This window comes from Arvicanthis niloticus, chromosome 13 (assembly GCF_011762505.2).
Source record: "Arvicanthis niloticus isolate mArvNil1 chromosome 13, mArvNil1.pat.X, whole genome shotgun sequence".
In the NCBI taxonomy this organism is placed as follows: Eukaryota; Metazoa; Chordata; class Mammalia; order Rodentia; family Muridae; genus Arvicanthis; species Arvicanthis niloticus.
This window is the reverse complement of record NC_047670.1, coordinates 66027839-66041404: the sequence shown is the minus strand read 5'-3', so window position 1 is coordinate 66041404 and position 13566 is coordinate 66027839. Positions and strand designations below refer to the sequence as shown.

The window sequence follows — 13566 nt, the reverse complement described above, 5'->3', positions numbered from 1 at the left end:
CAAATCTAGTTTGCTACTTGATTTTATATAAACAGTACTGGTTATTATTAGACAGTCTTTCTTAGCCGCCCCCCCCCCTACTCAAGGCACACTTTCAAAGACTGTCATCTTAGCATTGCCAAAAACATCAAGATTTTCTGTGGCCGTGTAAATAAACAGTAGAGATTTAGGGTTTGGGACTTTTAGAGGGTATTTTTTGAGCACACATGTCTTAGTCAGGGTTTGTATTCCTGCACATAACCAAGAAGCGAGTCAGGGAGGAAATGGTTTATTCAGCTTACACTTCCACGTTGCTGTTCATCACCAAAGGAGGTCAGAACAGGGGAGGAACCTGGAGGCAGGAGCTGATGCAGAGGCCATGGAGGGTACTACTTACTGGCTTGCTTCCCCTAGCTTCCTCAGCTTGCTTTCTTATAGAACCCAGGACTGCCAGCCCAGGGATGGCACCACCCACAATGGGCTGGCCCCTACAACCCGATCACTAATTAAAAACATGCCATACAGCTGGATTTCAAGGAGGTATTTCCTCAAGGGAGGCTCCTTTGACACACAAAACCAGCCAGTACAACACAGTTCCATGACAAGGAACTATGGGAACTGGGGCCAGAGCTGGAGCAGCTGGAGCTTGAGTCTAGCAAAATGCAATTGCTGACAAGAAACAAAGAGGCTTAGACTAAGATCTGGGGCTAGGCCAGTTTTCCTTTTCTACCAGCTCAGTCTCACAGAAGTCCCACAGATATGTCCCCTACTCCCGCGACCAGTGCCACCCCCTGGGGACTAAGAGTTCAAAAACCTGGACTTTGTCTTCAAACTGTCACATTCTGCCTTCAGCTTCTATAGGCCATATCTGTCACAAAATGTGCAAATTCATTGTCTGCCTCTGAAGGTCCCTATAGTCTTAGAGACCTAGTATTGTTCAAAAGATAATATGTTTTATGTGGTTTAAGATCCTAGAAAATCTGGCTTTGTGCCCCTCATTTAAAAACAAACAAACAGACAGACAGACAGTTATATATTTCTGACATACAATGATACAGACAAATCTGCTCACTCCAAAAGGCAGAATGGAAAGTGTTGGGATCTTGGAATGACAAACTCTGCAAGGTGAGTGTCTAGCCATGCACGCAGCACCACGTTGGTGTTTGGGGCTTGTGGTAGACCTGGGTTCCAGTTGCCTTCTGTAACTTCACCTCTGGAGCCTGTGGCCTATGAGACCACTCTCTTGGGCTGTCTAGACTCTGTGCCTACAGCTTTCTTCTGTGAATATCTCTTGTTTTAGTATTTCTAATTGCCCAAGACTCCATTGGAATGTAGACTCAACCTTCTCTGATTCCTTCAGTGGCTTCTCAGAGTCTCCTTATATAGAATCATGCTTGCCACACACTGCCTGACCTTGGGGGCAGGAACCCCGCCCCACTCTTTTGGGAAATCTGGTACAAGCTATCTTGTATAACCCTGTCATGCTTTTATCTTTCATGCCTACAATACAATACTATGTAGACAACTCCACATTCTACTGCCAACTTCAGATATAGTCTGGCCCCTTTCTTCTATAGCCATAGTGGCCTCTAGCTCCTAGCTGGCTAAGCCTAAGGAACTATTTCCTCAAGTGCTGAATCAGTATGTACTGGGCGCTCTGGTTCAAGCCTTCCTTGGGTGAGTCTATGGCACACTTCTTAGTGCCCCAGTAGAGAGAGAAGTGTTGGGTTGACAGAACGAGTTTGGGAAACACATGGAGTTGTTGCTTGAACCAAGCCTTCCTGCTTTCAAGGTCAGTAGGGTAATGGACCAAGTGGCCATGGCATCTGAGTGCTTTTGTTTCTTCAAGTGAACTATGATCCCTTTCCTTAGTAGAAGGGAGCCCTTCAAAAGAGATGAAAATATTTACATACAAATCAATTTAAATGTATGTTTCAATGAACTTCTTTAGGTATGATGGTTTTCCCTATCAACTTGCCTTACAGTTAAAACTGCATAGACCTACGGAGTTCCATTCTTTCCATGTCATCCAAGGGCTTGAGAGAGAAGAGAAGAAGAGGAGGAGAGACTTAGATTTGAATGCAGAATGTAACTCTATGTTCAATTTCTTCTAAAGGGTTAAGTCTGGGGGAGAATTTTGTCAGGCTCAGGTTGCAAAGTAAAATATAGATTAAAAACAATTTCTGATCTATCATGTCTGTCATGTCTAACATCCTTTTGCTCCCAATGATATTTTTGAAAATATCTATTGTTACTTCTATTGTTTCCTATGTAATATAAAGAGAAATAGTTCTGGAGGCTGAAGCAGGAGATTGCAAATTTGAGGCCTGCCTACACTATGAAATGAGACCCTGTCTCAAAGAAACAAAGATTCTTTCTACTGGTGGCCATGTTTCCTGTGCTATGGTGGTACCATTAGGAGATTCTAGCTTAATCAAGGTAGGCATTGCAAGAATAACGTGATATTGATTCTTGCCACTGTTCTGCTCCTGCTGGCTTGCAGTTATCCAGCCCAATGAGTAAGTTTGTGCCACACACTCTGCTGGGGACAATTCAGAGCTGTAGCCACTCTATACTTTCTGTTTTTGCTGTATGGCTTTAGGTACATAAATCTGAGTACGTCTGTCTCCCTTTCACAAAAGAACCTCAGAATTTTTAACCATGAAGTGAAGGTGAATTAATGCAATTTTTAATGAGTTCAGCATAGTCAATCACCAGGTAATTACTGACTATTTATCATAGGTTGGCTCATAGTAAATGTGTATAGGGACCAAACTGGTTGGATATCATTTGTGTCTTTTACTTCTTCCTAAGTATGAGTCTCCTTTGTGTTTCACTTCTTAGTCTATAAAGTGAGATTGATAATTCTAACCATGTCCCAGGGCTGTTGTGAAGATGGTAGGTGTCCTGTATCTTGGAGCATTTTTTTTTGAACAGTGTTTGGCACATAGCTGGTATCCTTTGTTAACTCGTAACAGCTGTTGTAAGTGTTCTGTGAACCAGCTGAGCATGTACACTCAATTAGATTTCCATGTATTTGGAAATGACAAAGACTATGTAACATGCTAATTAGCCCCCAGCCTCGCCTCGTTGGCAGATGCTGGTGTTTGCTGCGGACTGCAGAACCCTGCCTTAAACTGTCTCCTGTCAGAAGATTCTGACGGTGAACTGGTAGAAGCAGTATGAGACCTTTAAAGTGTTGCTCTGTGGAAAGCCTGTAATATGATAGTGGCTGTGGCAGATCTAATCAGCTGAGCCACTATGGGGTTTCCAGGGGGCCCAGCAATGAAGGATTTAGGGTTCTCAGCAAATCAGTTTTGGAGGAATTGGGAAGTAAACTTACCCTGAGCAAGAAGGGGATGTTGCCCTTGACTGACAACATCTGAAAGGATTGCACTCCACCCTGGAGGGCCTGGTTTCTCCTTCAGTTTCTGGTGGACAGGTTGTAGGGACAGGTGAACTGCTAGCTGTGACCTTCTTCGTGTCAAGGTTGGTGTATTTTAGAAGATGTCTTGCCATGATGCTAAGACATATTATGAAGAGTTTCAGAAGTTATTAGTTCTCCCATTTTCTTTTCTAGAGTGAACTGTTTTCTCTTTTTAGCCTGTTGCTTCTTTTTACCTTCAAAAGATAAATGGCTTTTCCTTGAAATTTTGGATATTTGTTGTTCGTTTTTTTTACCACGGGGAGTTTTAAATGTTTAGATCTGTGGTTCTTGGCCACAACTGTGCATCAGCACCGCCCGGAGAGCTCTTAATGAAATGGAATTCTTTGGGCTCAGAGCCCAGACCAATTAATCACAACCCCTAGGGAAGGTGGGGCTTAGACACTGGTGTATTTAAACCACCCTCTGGGAGATTCACACATGAATACAGGATGCAGACCCCTTTCTTTAGCTTATAATAATGAGGTCTCCTGGTCACTAGGGCCTCCTACCTTAATGTATCACAGGACTGGTTGTCATTCATCTGGTTCCCGATTTCTGTGGATTTGGAAGGTTGACATCCTCCAATACAGTTTAGCTAAGCTTGGGATGTTCCGCTTCTTTATCTTAGGTTAAATGTTTCACCAGCATAACAGCAATCCTCCCCACTTCACCCGTATACAGCTCTTCAAAAAGGTGAATTTTCTCCCAGAGAATGATACTGGATGGTTCTACCCGCTGGAGACTGGGGGGTGGGGGGGGGGTATATGGATGTAACAGATCTGTATGAAATTGCTCACAAGGTCAGACATCCCAAGGAGGAGAAATAGAGGCTGAGCCTCCTCTCTGCTAAGTGAACTAGACCCTGCTCAACACATACTGTTCCCAGCAGTGCTAGGGACAGATAACTGCATAGATTAGTAACAACTTGAGCAGTGGATCTTGTGGTCAGTGTACCTGGACCTGAACTATGTTAGTCAGTCCTCAGTTGTGGTTGGGACAGTTAACTTAAAAGGAGAAATGGTTTTGGAGGTCTCAGTTCACCATTACCTGGCTTTTTGCTTTTGGGGAGGTAGAACAGGACAGAAAGTGGTGGGAACCATGTAGTGGCGAATGGCAGAGACGGGTACTCACCTCATGGCAGTAGAGAAGCACCCAGACAGGAGGCAGCCCTTTTGAGGACACGCCTGCTGCAGGGAATAAGGTCCTCCAGCTTCTAGAATGTCCTTGCCTATTGAAGGTTTCATCGCCAGCCACTAGTACAATGAGCTGCTGAGCAAGGTTTAGATATGTGGCTTAGAGGGACACAACAAAACCACAGTATGAAGTAGCATCCAATCTGTCCTTGCTGTTTATATACCCAGCTACTCACCCGTCCTCTGCAGTGGGTTTCTACAAAGCTATGCATTTTCTTCTGTCAGAATGTATTTTATCAGTGGTGATAAAGTTAGACTTAAACAGTGACTTTATGTAGCAGTGGAGGATGAGGAACGGGGCTTAGCCACTAGAAAGTCCCAGTGCCAGGGAAGAGAGAGACTCGCAGGATCTAATGAGGATGACTTTAGCTGAAGTCCGCAGTGAATGGGAGACAGATCCTCTAGAGACCACCTCCAATAGATAGGCACAGCCCGGAGTTGAGTTATGGGGCCACCCACCCATCTCAAAAATTTTAACCCAGAAATATTCCTGTCCAAAAGAAAGACAGGGACAAAAAAATGGAACAGAGACTGAAGGAAAGGCCATCCAGAGACTGCCCCACCTAGGGGTCCATCCATATGGTATTTGATATCTGCAGTCACCAACCCCCCACACTATTGCTGTTGTCAAGAATCGCTTGCTGACAGAAACCTGGTATGGCTGTTCCCTGAGAGGTTTTACCTGAAAAATACAGATGCAGATAGAAACTCATAGCCAACCATCAGACTGAGCCTGGGGACCACAATGAAAGAGTTAGAGGAAAGACTGAAGGAGCTGAAGGGGATGGCAACCCCATAGGAAGAACGATATCAGCTAACTGGACCACCCAGAGCTCTCAGGAACCAAACCACCAATCAAAGAACATACATGGAGGGAACCATGGCTCCAGATACATATGTAGCAGAGGATGGCCATATCTGACATCAGTGGGAGGTGAAGCCCTTGGTCCTGTAGAGGTTTGATGCCCCAGCATAGGGGGATGCTGGAGCAGTGAGGCAGGAGAGGGTGAGTGGGTGGAGGAGCACCTTCATAGAGGCAAAGGAAAGGGGGGAGAGAGCAGATGGGATCAGGGTTTGTGGAGGGGTAGCCGGAAAGGGGATATCATTTGAAATGTAAATGAATAAAATGATTAATAAAAAAAGAAAGTAAGTGTCAAGTATGAGTGCATGTGGATTTTTTAGTTTTCTGGACTAGTCTTTGCAAAGAGAAAGACTGGCCAAGGTTTTAAAATCTTTCTCCTACTGCTATGCAGACGTAGGAGTTTTAGACCTAGGATCTTGAGATGTCCCATTGAAAAGGACTCAGTTCTAAAGTATTCTGGCTTCCAGAATCCACATATGCATAGGTTCCTTTAGGTTTGAATTTCCCTTTTTGTTCTCCTTCTCTTCTGTTTCTTTTAATTTCATAAGAATACTATGCTCTGAGTTTTATTAGTGAGTAGCAAAATACCAAGAAATATGTGTATATTATCAGGGTCTGAAAATGATGTGGTTTCTGTATTTATTTGCGAAGCTCTTTAATCATTCCAAGAAGACAGAAAGTGAAACATGAAACTTTTTATCTATGGGATGAATCTTATTTCATTTCTAATCCATTTTATTGACTATATAAGGTATACATCTGAAATACTGCTAGGTGAGTCTAAACAGTTATTCTCTAATGTGATGACACAGAGGGTTTCAGAGCTTGGTTGTTGTCCTTTCAGGTCATAAAATATTTACTAGATGCCAGCTATGTGCAAGATGCTTCACCAGGTGCTCTAGTGAGTGGGATTGAAAAGTAAGATACAATGACAGACACTGAGGTTGGGACGCATGCTCAAACTGTGAAGGAACAGTCTGTCCTCTGTGAGCTGCACTGAGGGATTAATGGTTGGTCTAATCATACAACATAGGCAGTGAAGGCTAAATCTTATGTTCTCTCATTCACAAATACTTTATTCACTCTCCGAATCTCACTCTCACTGATTCATCCTATAGGTTTACTGTGTGGCTTATAGTAAGTAGTATTCTATTACCCATTCATAAATACTTTGTTCGCTCTCTGGATCTCACTGTTGCTGGTTCATCCTATAGGTTCACTGTGCAGTTTATAGTAAGTGGTATTTTAATACCCAAATCATAATTACATCTTTCCTCTTTTGATTTTAGGATTTAAACACAGTTGCTTAGAGAGTAATAGCCTTACGTCATGAGATCTATCTCTGCAAGCCTCTACGTTGCTTTACCCTAGGTTTAGCATAACTTAAAGATAGACTAACTCTGTAGAGCATACCAAATTCGGCTAGTCATCTGTTTGCAATGATTTGTTTCTGCCTCTGTCTTCTCTGCTATGAACCATGACTGCTTAATCATGGTGAACCTGTTGTTTCATGGCAAAATGTAATAGGAAATTACTTTTAAAAACTAATCATTCAAAGGACCAAATTAGCTGTTCATAAACAACTTGTTGCAAGGCATGGAGGCGTATCTCTGTAATACTAGCTCTTGTGAGAGAGATGGAGAAGGACTACATATTATAGGTCAACATAAGCTACTTATAGCAAGACCATATTTCAGACAAGTAAGCACAAACAAAAAATTGCCAACAAAACACCAAAGAAGCAACCGTAGGTACTTAGTATCATGAGAAGTGTATCTTGTATCAGATAGTTCTCTTAGTCTCAGGTTAGTCTCTGCTTCGGTGAGAACAGCATAGCTGAGTTATTCTTCTCTTTAGGAGGAAAGGGTTCATTTTGGCTAAATGTTTTTGAATCAAGGCAGGAAGGACATCATGATAGCAGTTCAGTGTGAGAGGAATTTTTCACCTTGTGTTTGCTAGGAGGCCAAAGACGAGAGGAAAGGTCTTGGGTTCCAATGTCACCTTTCAGAGAATGCCCAGTCACCAAACTCCCTCCCACTAGCAACCACTTCTTAGAGATTCTGCCCTCTCCTGTAGGCAACATAAGCTGGCACATAAGCCTTCAGCACGTGTGCCTTTAGGGGACACTTACCAAGACCATAGAAGCCCCATATTCACCTGCACTAGAACATATGCATAGAATTTGAATCGATAGGAGACACAGAGGTATTGCAAACCACGGTTCTGTTGTGTGTAGCAGTGTCAGACATATTAGATATGGAGAGCTTTGCGTGATTTGTTCAGAATGTGGAAATATCATTATGGCATTTGCCTGTCATTGTGGAATTATAATTTTTGTCAAGGAGATAAGTATTACATCATTCTCATTTGCAATTTCAGTACAGCGTAAAGATAACTTTTCTAGTGAATAAAATCTGATTAATTTGCTATAAATATTGCTGTGATCCATGCAATCATCAAATCCTGTAGGGAGTATACACTCAATGCTGTTGACTCTCTGGTGAGTGTGCATTCAGTCTTGTTAAACTCTAGGGAGAGCTCACTCAGTGATTTTAGACCATGGGAAGTATGTGTGTGGTTATTGCTATTAGACTCTGTGATGAGAACGTATTCAGTGCCCTTGGGCTCTGTGATATGTGTGCACTCACTGCTGTTAGGCTAGCAAGTGTGCAGACAGTCCCGAAGGTGCTGGGGCCTGTATACCCTTTTTATGTTCTCGTGAATAAATGTGCACATAGTGTGGTTAGACTCTGGGAGTATGCGCTCAGAGCTTTGGGGAGCACACACAGCGTTTTTAGACTGTATGATAAATGATTGTGCATGCAATGCTGATAGACTCCGTGGTGTGTACACAGTGCTGCTAGCATCTGAGGAGTGCACGCTCAGTGTTTTCAGACTATGGTGAGTGTGTACTCAGGTATATCAGACCCCGAGGAATACACACTAATTGTTGTGGACTGTGTGGTAAATGAGAATTCACTAGTGCGGTTAGAATCCATGGTGAGTGTGAATTCAGTGCTCTTAGACTCTGTTGCAAGTGTGTCCTCAGCACTGCTCGACTCCGGGGAGTGCACACTCAGTGTTTACATATTCTTGTGACTCAGTTATTTGTGATTCTGTGATGGGTTTGGACTCAATGCTGTCAGACACTGTTGTGTGTATTCAGTGCTGTTAGAGTCTGGGCAGTGTGCACACTCAGTGTTTCCATAATCTCCTGAATAGTGTGCACTCGGTGCTGTTACACTCTGGGAAGTGCATGCTCAAGTTCAATCTATTTACATTCTGTGTTCAATGAGTGTGCACTCAGTGCTGTTAGACTCCACAATGAATATATACTCAGTGTTCTCCGAGCCATCTCACAGTATCATTGTATTTCTTATGGCAGGTACATGTTGGGACTTGCGGCCATTCCGGCTGTCATACAGTTTCTTGGATTCCTCTTTTTACCTGAAAGCCCTCGGTGGCTGATACAGAAAGGACAGACTCAGAAGGCCCGCCGAATTTTGTCCCAGATGCGTGGCAATCAGACCATTGATGAGGAGTATGACAGCATCAGAAACAGCATCGAGGAGGAGGAAAAGGAAGCCACTGCAGGTATGTGCACTTGCCTCTGTGTGAGACAGAGAACAATGTGGTGGCTGTATTCAGAAATTAAATCATTAATCATTTTAGTATTCTTCAACATGACTTTAGGATGCAACCAAACAAAAATATATTTTACTTTAATAGGGGATTGAGACACGTTTTCTAAAAATAATAGTTATCACTCTCAATTCACTCACTGTTTCCAAATTGGCATTTAAAATGTCTCAATTTTGATTCCATTCTTTTTTTAACTGGCAGTTCATATGGTGACACATGTTATTTATTTTATCCCTGAGAAAATGACAGACACCCCTAGGAAGGTGTTGGTCTTTGTCAAACACAACTGTTGGCTGTCTTCAATTCCTTTTGTTGTTGGTTTCAGTAGAGCTGAAGGCTACTTTTTTCCTACAGCATCCAGTGTGCACTGGCAGCAGGGCGAGTCTGCTGTGGCTTATCACTGTATGTGTGTGAAGCACAGCTATCTACTGCTACTCTCTTGGTCAGATCAGAGACCCAAGTACCGAGGTATTTGTTTTTGAACACTTTGCACACATCTATTGCCTGTCTGGCAATGCTGGTTTCTCTAAAGAAACACCTTGGTGCAAAGCAAGGAGTCTTTGCCTTCACAAAATTATGTCCTTCTTACTGCATTCATCGCTGCGTTCATCTTAAAACGCACTATTTTTAAAATATCTATTTAAATTGCAAATAGCTTCTTTTTTTCCTCCAGTCTGATTTTTTTCCCAGCAGTGCCTTAAATGAAATATGTTTCTTCGGTAATGATCAGTCCTCTTGAAACCTACGTTCTAATTATGTGTGATTGGAGTGGAAAACTCCCAGTCTTAGGGCTATTGCAGGAAATGCTGTGTGGAATTTATGTCTTGATTAACTAAGAGAGACTTATCTAGAACCAAGATTCCTGCATTTTTACGATAAACTATTAAGCACGATTCTTTTTTTTTTTTTTTTAATTTTTAGTCCTTTCTGTTGTTGTTTTTGTTTTAATACATGACTTTGTACATCCCACGACAGTTTAGAACTCATTATGTAGCTGAGGATGACCTTGAACTTACCCATTATCCTGCCAGTGAACTCTTGGTCTTCCTGCACTTGCCTCTTGGGTAGTGGGAATGTAGGTGTGTGGCCCCCACTGCCCAGCTTGCCAACTTCATTTTGATTGCCTACAAATATATTTCCTTGAGCCGTGCAGTGGCTGACAGCGGAACTAATTGGGTTTCATGACTGCTGAGAATTTCTAGCCAATTAGACTCTGTGGAAGCTGGAGTCTCCTGTGATTGGAGTTGTTTATGTGTGCTTTTGTTTTTAATCACTGGATTTTAGGAGCCAAAGAGGACATCATGTGGGGAGAATAGATAGATTTTCTATTTCCTCTTGTTGCTTTAGATGTATATTTGGTCAGAAATTTTTTTAAATACTATAATATACTTGAGGCTTATTTCATGTTTGAATTTTCTGAGCTTTGGAAGTGATGCGATTAGCCCATCTCTGGATGTGCAGGAGGTGACATACATCCTCTTGCTTAATTTGAAAATTTAGCCTATGTTTTCTTAAAGGCTTGGTTCTAAAAGCACTATAGAATAAGTGCACAGAGGTAGATTTAGCACTACTGGGCCTTGCTTCTGCGATGAAGAAGTAGGTGGGCTGGATGTGGTGGTGATAGATGTAACTCCACACTACTGGGAAGGTTAAGACAAGAAGATTGTTGGACCTAGGAATTCAGGATCATTCTGGGTAACATGGAGACTCACCTCAAGGAAACAGAGAAAGATTATCAGCGTGAAGAGACAGAACGTCCCCATCTTCGTGCTCCTCAGAGGATATATGCAGTGAAATACCACAGCCATCTCTTGGCTATGTACAGTGTATATTTTCTGTATTAGCTACAGATCAAGGAAAAAGAACATGAGCACAACAAACCTGTCTCCGCACAAAAGCAGTGAGCACTGTAATACTGAGGCAGAATTTAGTATCGTCACTGTACTTGGGAAGTGGTGACCAGGGCAGTGACTTAGCAAACCTTGGGCTTGGCCCTCTGTCTCTTCACATTCGAGAATAAAAGACTGGATGCACAGAAGAAATAGCAGCTAACTTGAATGTAATCAAACTTTCCTGGCACAGAGGTGACTCACCAGTGTGTTAGGACATGACCTGTTCATCTGTCCATGGAACCTGAGGAGGGAAGATGTGAACTGTGGCTTCAAGCTTGTAAGCCATGGTCAGAGAGTACAGCTGCCGGAAGATGAACCTTGGACAATGTCCCAAACAAATCAGATGTTCCAGGATAGGAAGGTGATGAGATACCTTATGTTTTGTAAGCAGGAATGTTTCTTTGCATGTGGAAGTTTAGTTTACATGGTACCTGGTAGCTCAATTATAATAGATTTATATTATATAGGTTTGACTCCAGACCACTTTTTTTCTTGGTCACTTGAATTTAACCTTAACCTTAGGCTGAACTAATAGCACAATGAAAGAGCATTACCTAGCACACAGAAGACGCTGGCTTGTATCTCCAATATTCAGCCCCTCGGGGGGCGGGGGAGGGACACAGGGGGAAGACTTCTCCAAATCAAAAGTGTAACTTATTTGAGAAAAGAGAGCACAGGTACTATTCAGCACACCCACTCATTTTGTGGCTGTGTGGCAGGATGAGAACAGGAAGCATTTCCTCTGAATAAAACAGTGATACAGATTTGGCCAGCATTGTGTCTGTGGCACATTTGAGCTTTCAAGTCACTGTGGAATAGGACTAGATTAGAGCAGAATCTCCTCTCTCCTCCACACGATAAAACAGGTCAATTTCCTTCCCTGGGTTCACTGAAGAGGAAATCTCTTGTGTATGGTATGAATGTGCCACCTGTCAATCAAAGCTGACTGACCTATAGCTGAAGCAGGGAAATAGAAGGTGGGACATCCGGTAGAAGAAAAGATTCTGGGATAGAGCCAGGAGAGGGAAGATTGGGCCCCCAAGAACAGGAAGGAGGACATGCATTATGGAACCTGAGCAGAGGTAACCTGCTGCATGGCAGAACTTAGATCAGAGTAAATGGGATATTAATTTATGAGATAGTTGGGGAATAGCCAAGGGAATGCTGTTTATTTGGGAAAAAAAATGCTATGAAGCTAATGTCCATTCAAAAGCTTTTACTAAATTTATGGCAGGGGAGGTGCAGGTGTGGCAGTAGACAAAACAGACAAAATTGCTGCCTGTTTCTCTTGTTGAGTGAAGTGATAAATAAAAAGATAACTGCTGGTTAACTACAAATTCTTTAACTGTCTAAGAGAAATGAGCACTATACTAAAACAGTGATAGAGGCGCTGTGAGGACATTAGGTTAGATGGTTGGGACAAGCCTCTGAAGGTGTGCACTTGGAGAAGAGAGGACTCTGAGCATCTGCACCATTAAATGAACCAGATTAATGGTAGTTCTGAAGTAGAGCTGAGTTTTCAGACTTCCAGGGAGGGTCTGACTGCACCTCTATCCCAGATCGCTTTGCTAATTACTACCTCTGACTTAGTAGTGATGTGATAATGCTTTTAGAGTCAAAAGCAAATCTGACTACAAATCAATTGTCAAGAATTACCTCATCATTTTTTGCTGCGTGTCTCTTATATTTTGTTTTTCTAGTTTATTTTATTTGCACAGGTGTGTACCAAGTCATGAGTTAGCTATACAACTGACATAGGAGCTTCAGAGAGACCAAGTCAGTTATATCAAGTAGTGTGTTCACTTAGCTTCAAAGTTACAGAGAGGTGGGCATGTAGGGCCTGAATATTACATTGAAAGGGGCAGTCATGCTAAGTTTAAATTTTATTTGAATTTTTGTCTACTTTACTCTAGAGGTTAACAGAAGTTTTCACTCTACTCTGCAATATAACTTTTTATATGATGGTTCAAATACATTCTTCTAAACACCAATCATACCTTTTAATCAGCTTTGTGTGCTCTCAGACCTGGCTGTGCATCCCAGACATGACTTGAAGAGTTTCAGTTTCTTGTTTGGGCAAATGTGTTCATGGGGTATTGGAAATAAAGTATGACCTTATTGTAGCCATGAGTGGGGTGTGTGGGGCTTTAATTTACAAACTAATACCTTTCTCTCATAACAAGAAAAACACAAGCAGCCAATAAGAGAGACGATTCCTTGGAATGGAAACTTCTTAAAAATCACATTCATTTCTGTATGTATTTACTTAGTGTGTGCATCCATGTGAGTATGTGTGTGCTATGGTGTGTATGTGTGTGCATGTGTGTGTGTGTATGTGTGTGTGTGTGTGTGTGTGTGTGTGCGTGTGAGAGAGAGAGAGAGAGAGAGAGAGAGAGAGAGAGAGAGAGAGAGAGAGAGGAGAGAGAAAGAGGAGAGAGTGAGGGGGTGAGACAAATAAGAATCCATTCTCCTTTTCCACCATGTTTGTCCCAGGGAGGTGAGACAAATAGGAATCAGTTCTCCTTTTCCACCATGTTTGTCCCAGGGATCAAATGCCCATGTGGCCAAGCC

The 13566-nt window shown here is 42.4% G+C and overlaps 1 protein-coding gene across 1 annotated transcript in view; it reads left to right on the top strand.

Annotated features, from left to right (window-relative positions):
* Slc2a13 (solute carrier family 2 member 13) overlaps positions 1-13566 on the top strand; it is a 299073-nt gene that overhangs the window by 64940 nt on the left and 220567 nt on the right. Inside the window, exon 3 of the mRNA XM_034516933.2 lies at positions 8847-9055. Within this exon, the coding sequence (XP_034372824.1) occupies positions 8847-9055 (209 nt within the window). The remainder of the gene's footprint in view (positions 1-8846; positions 9056-13566) is intronic.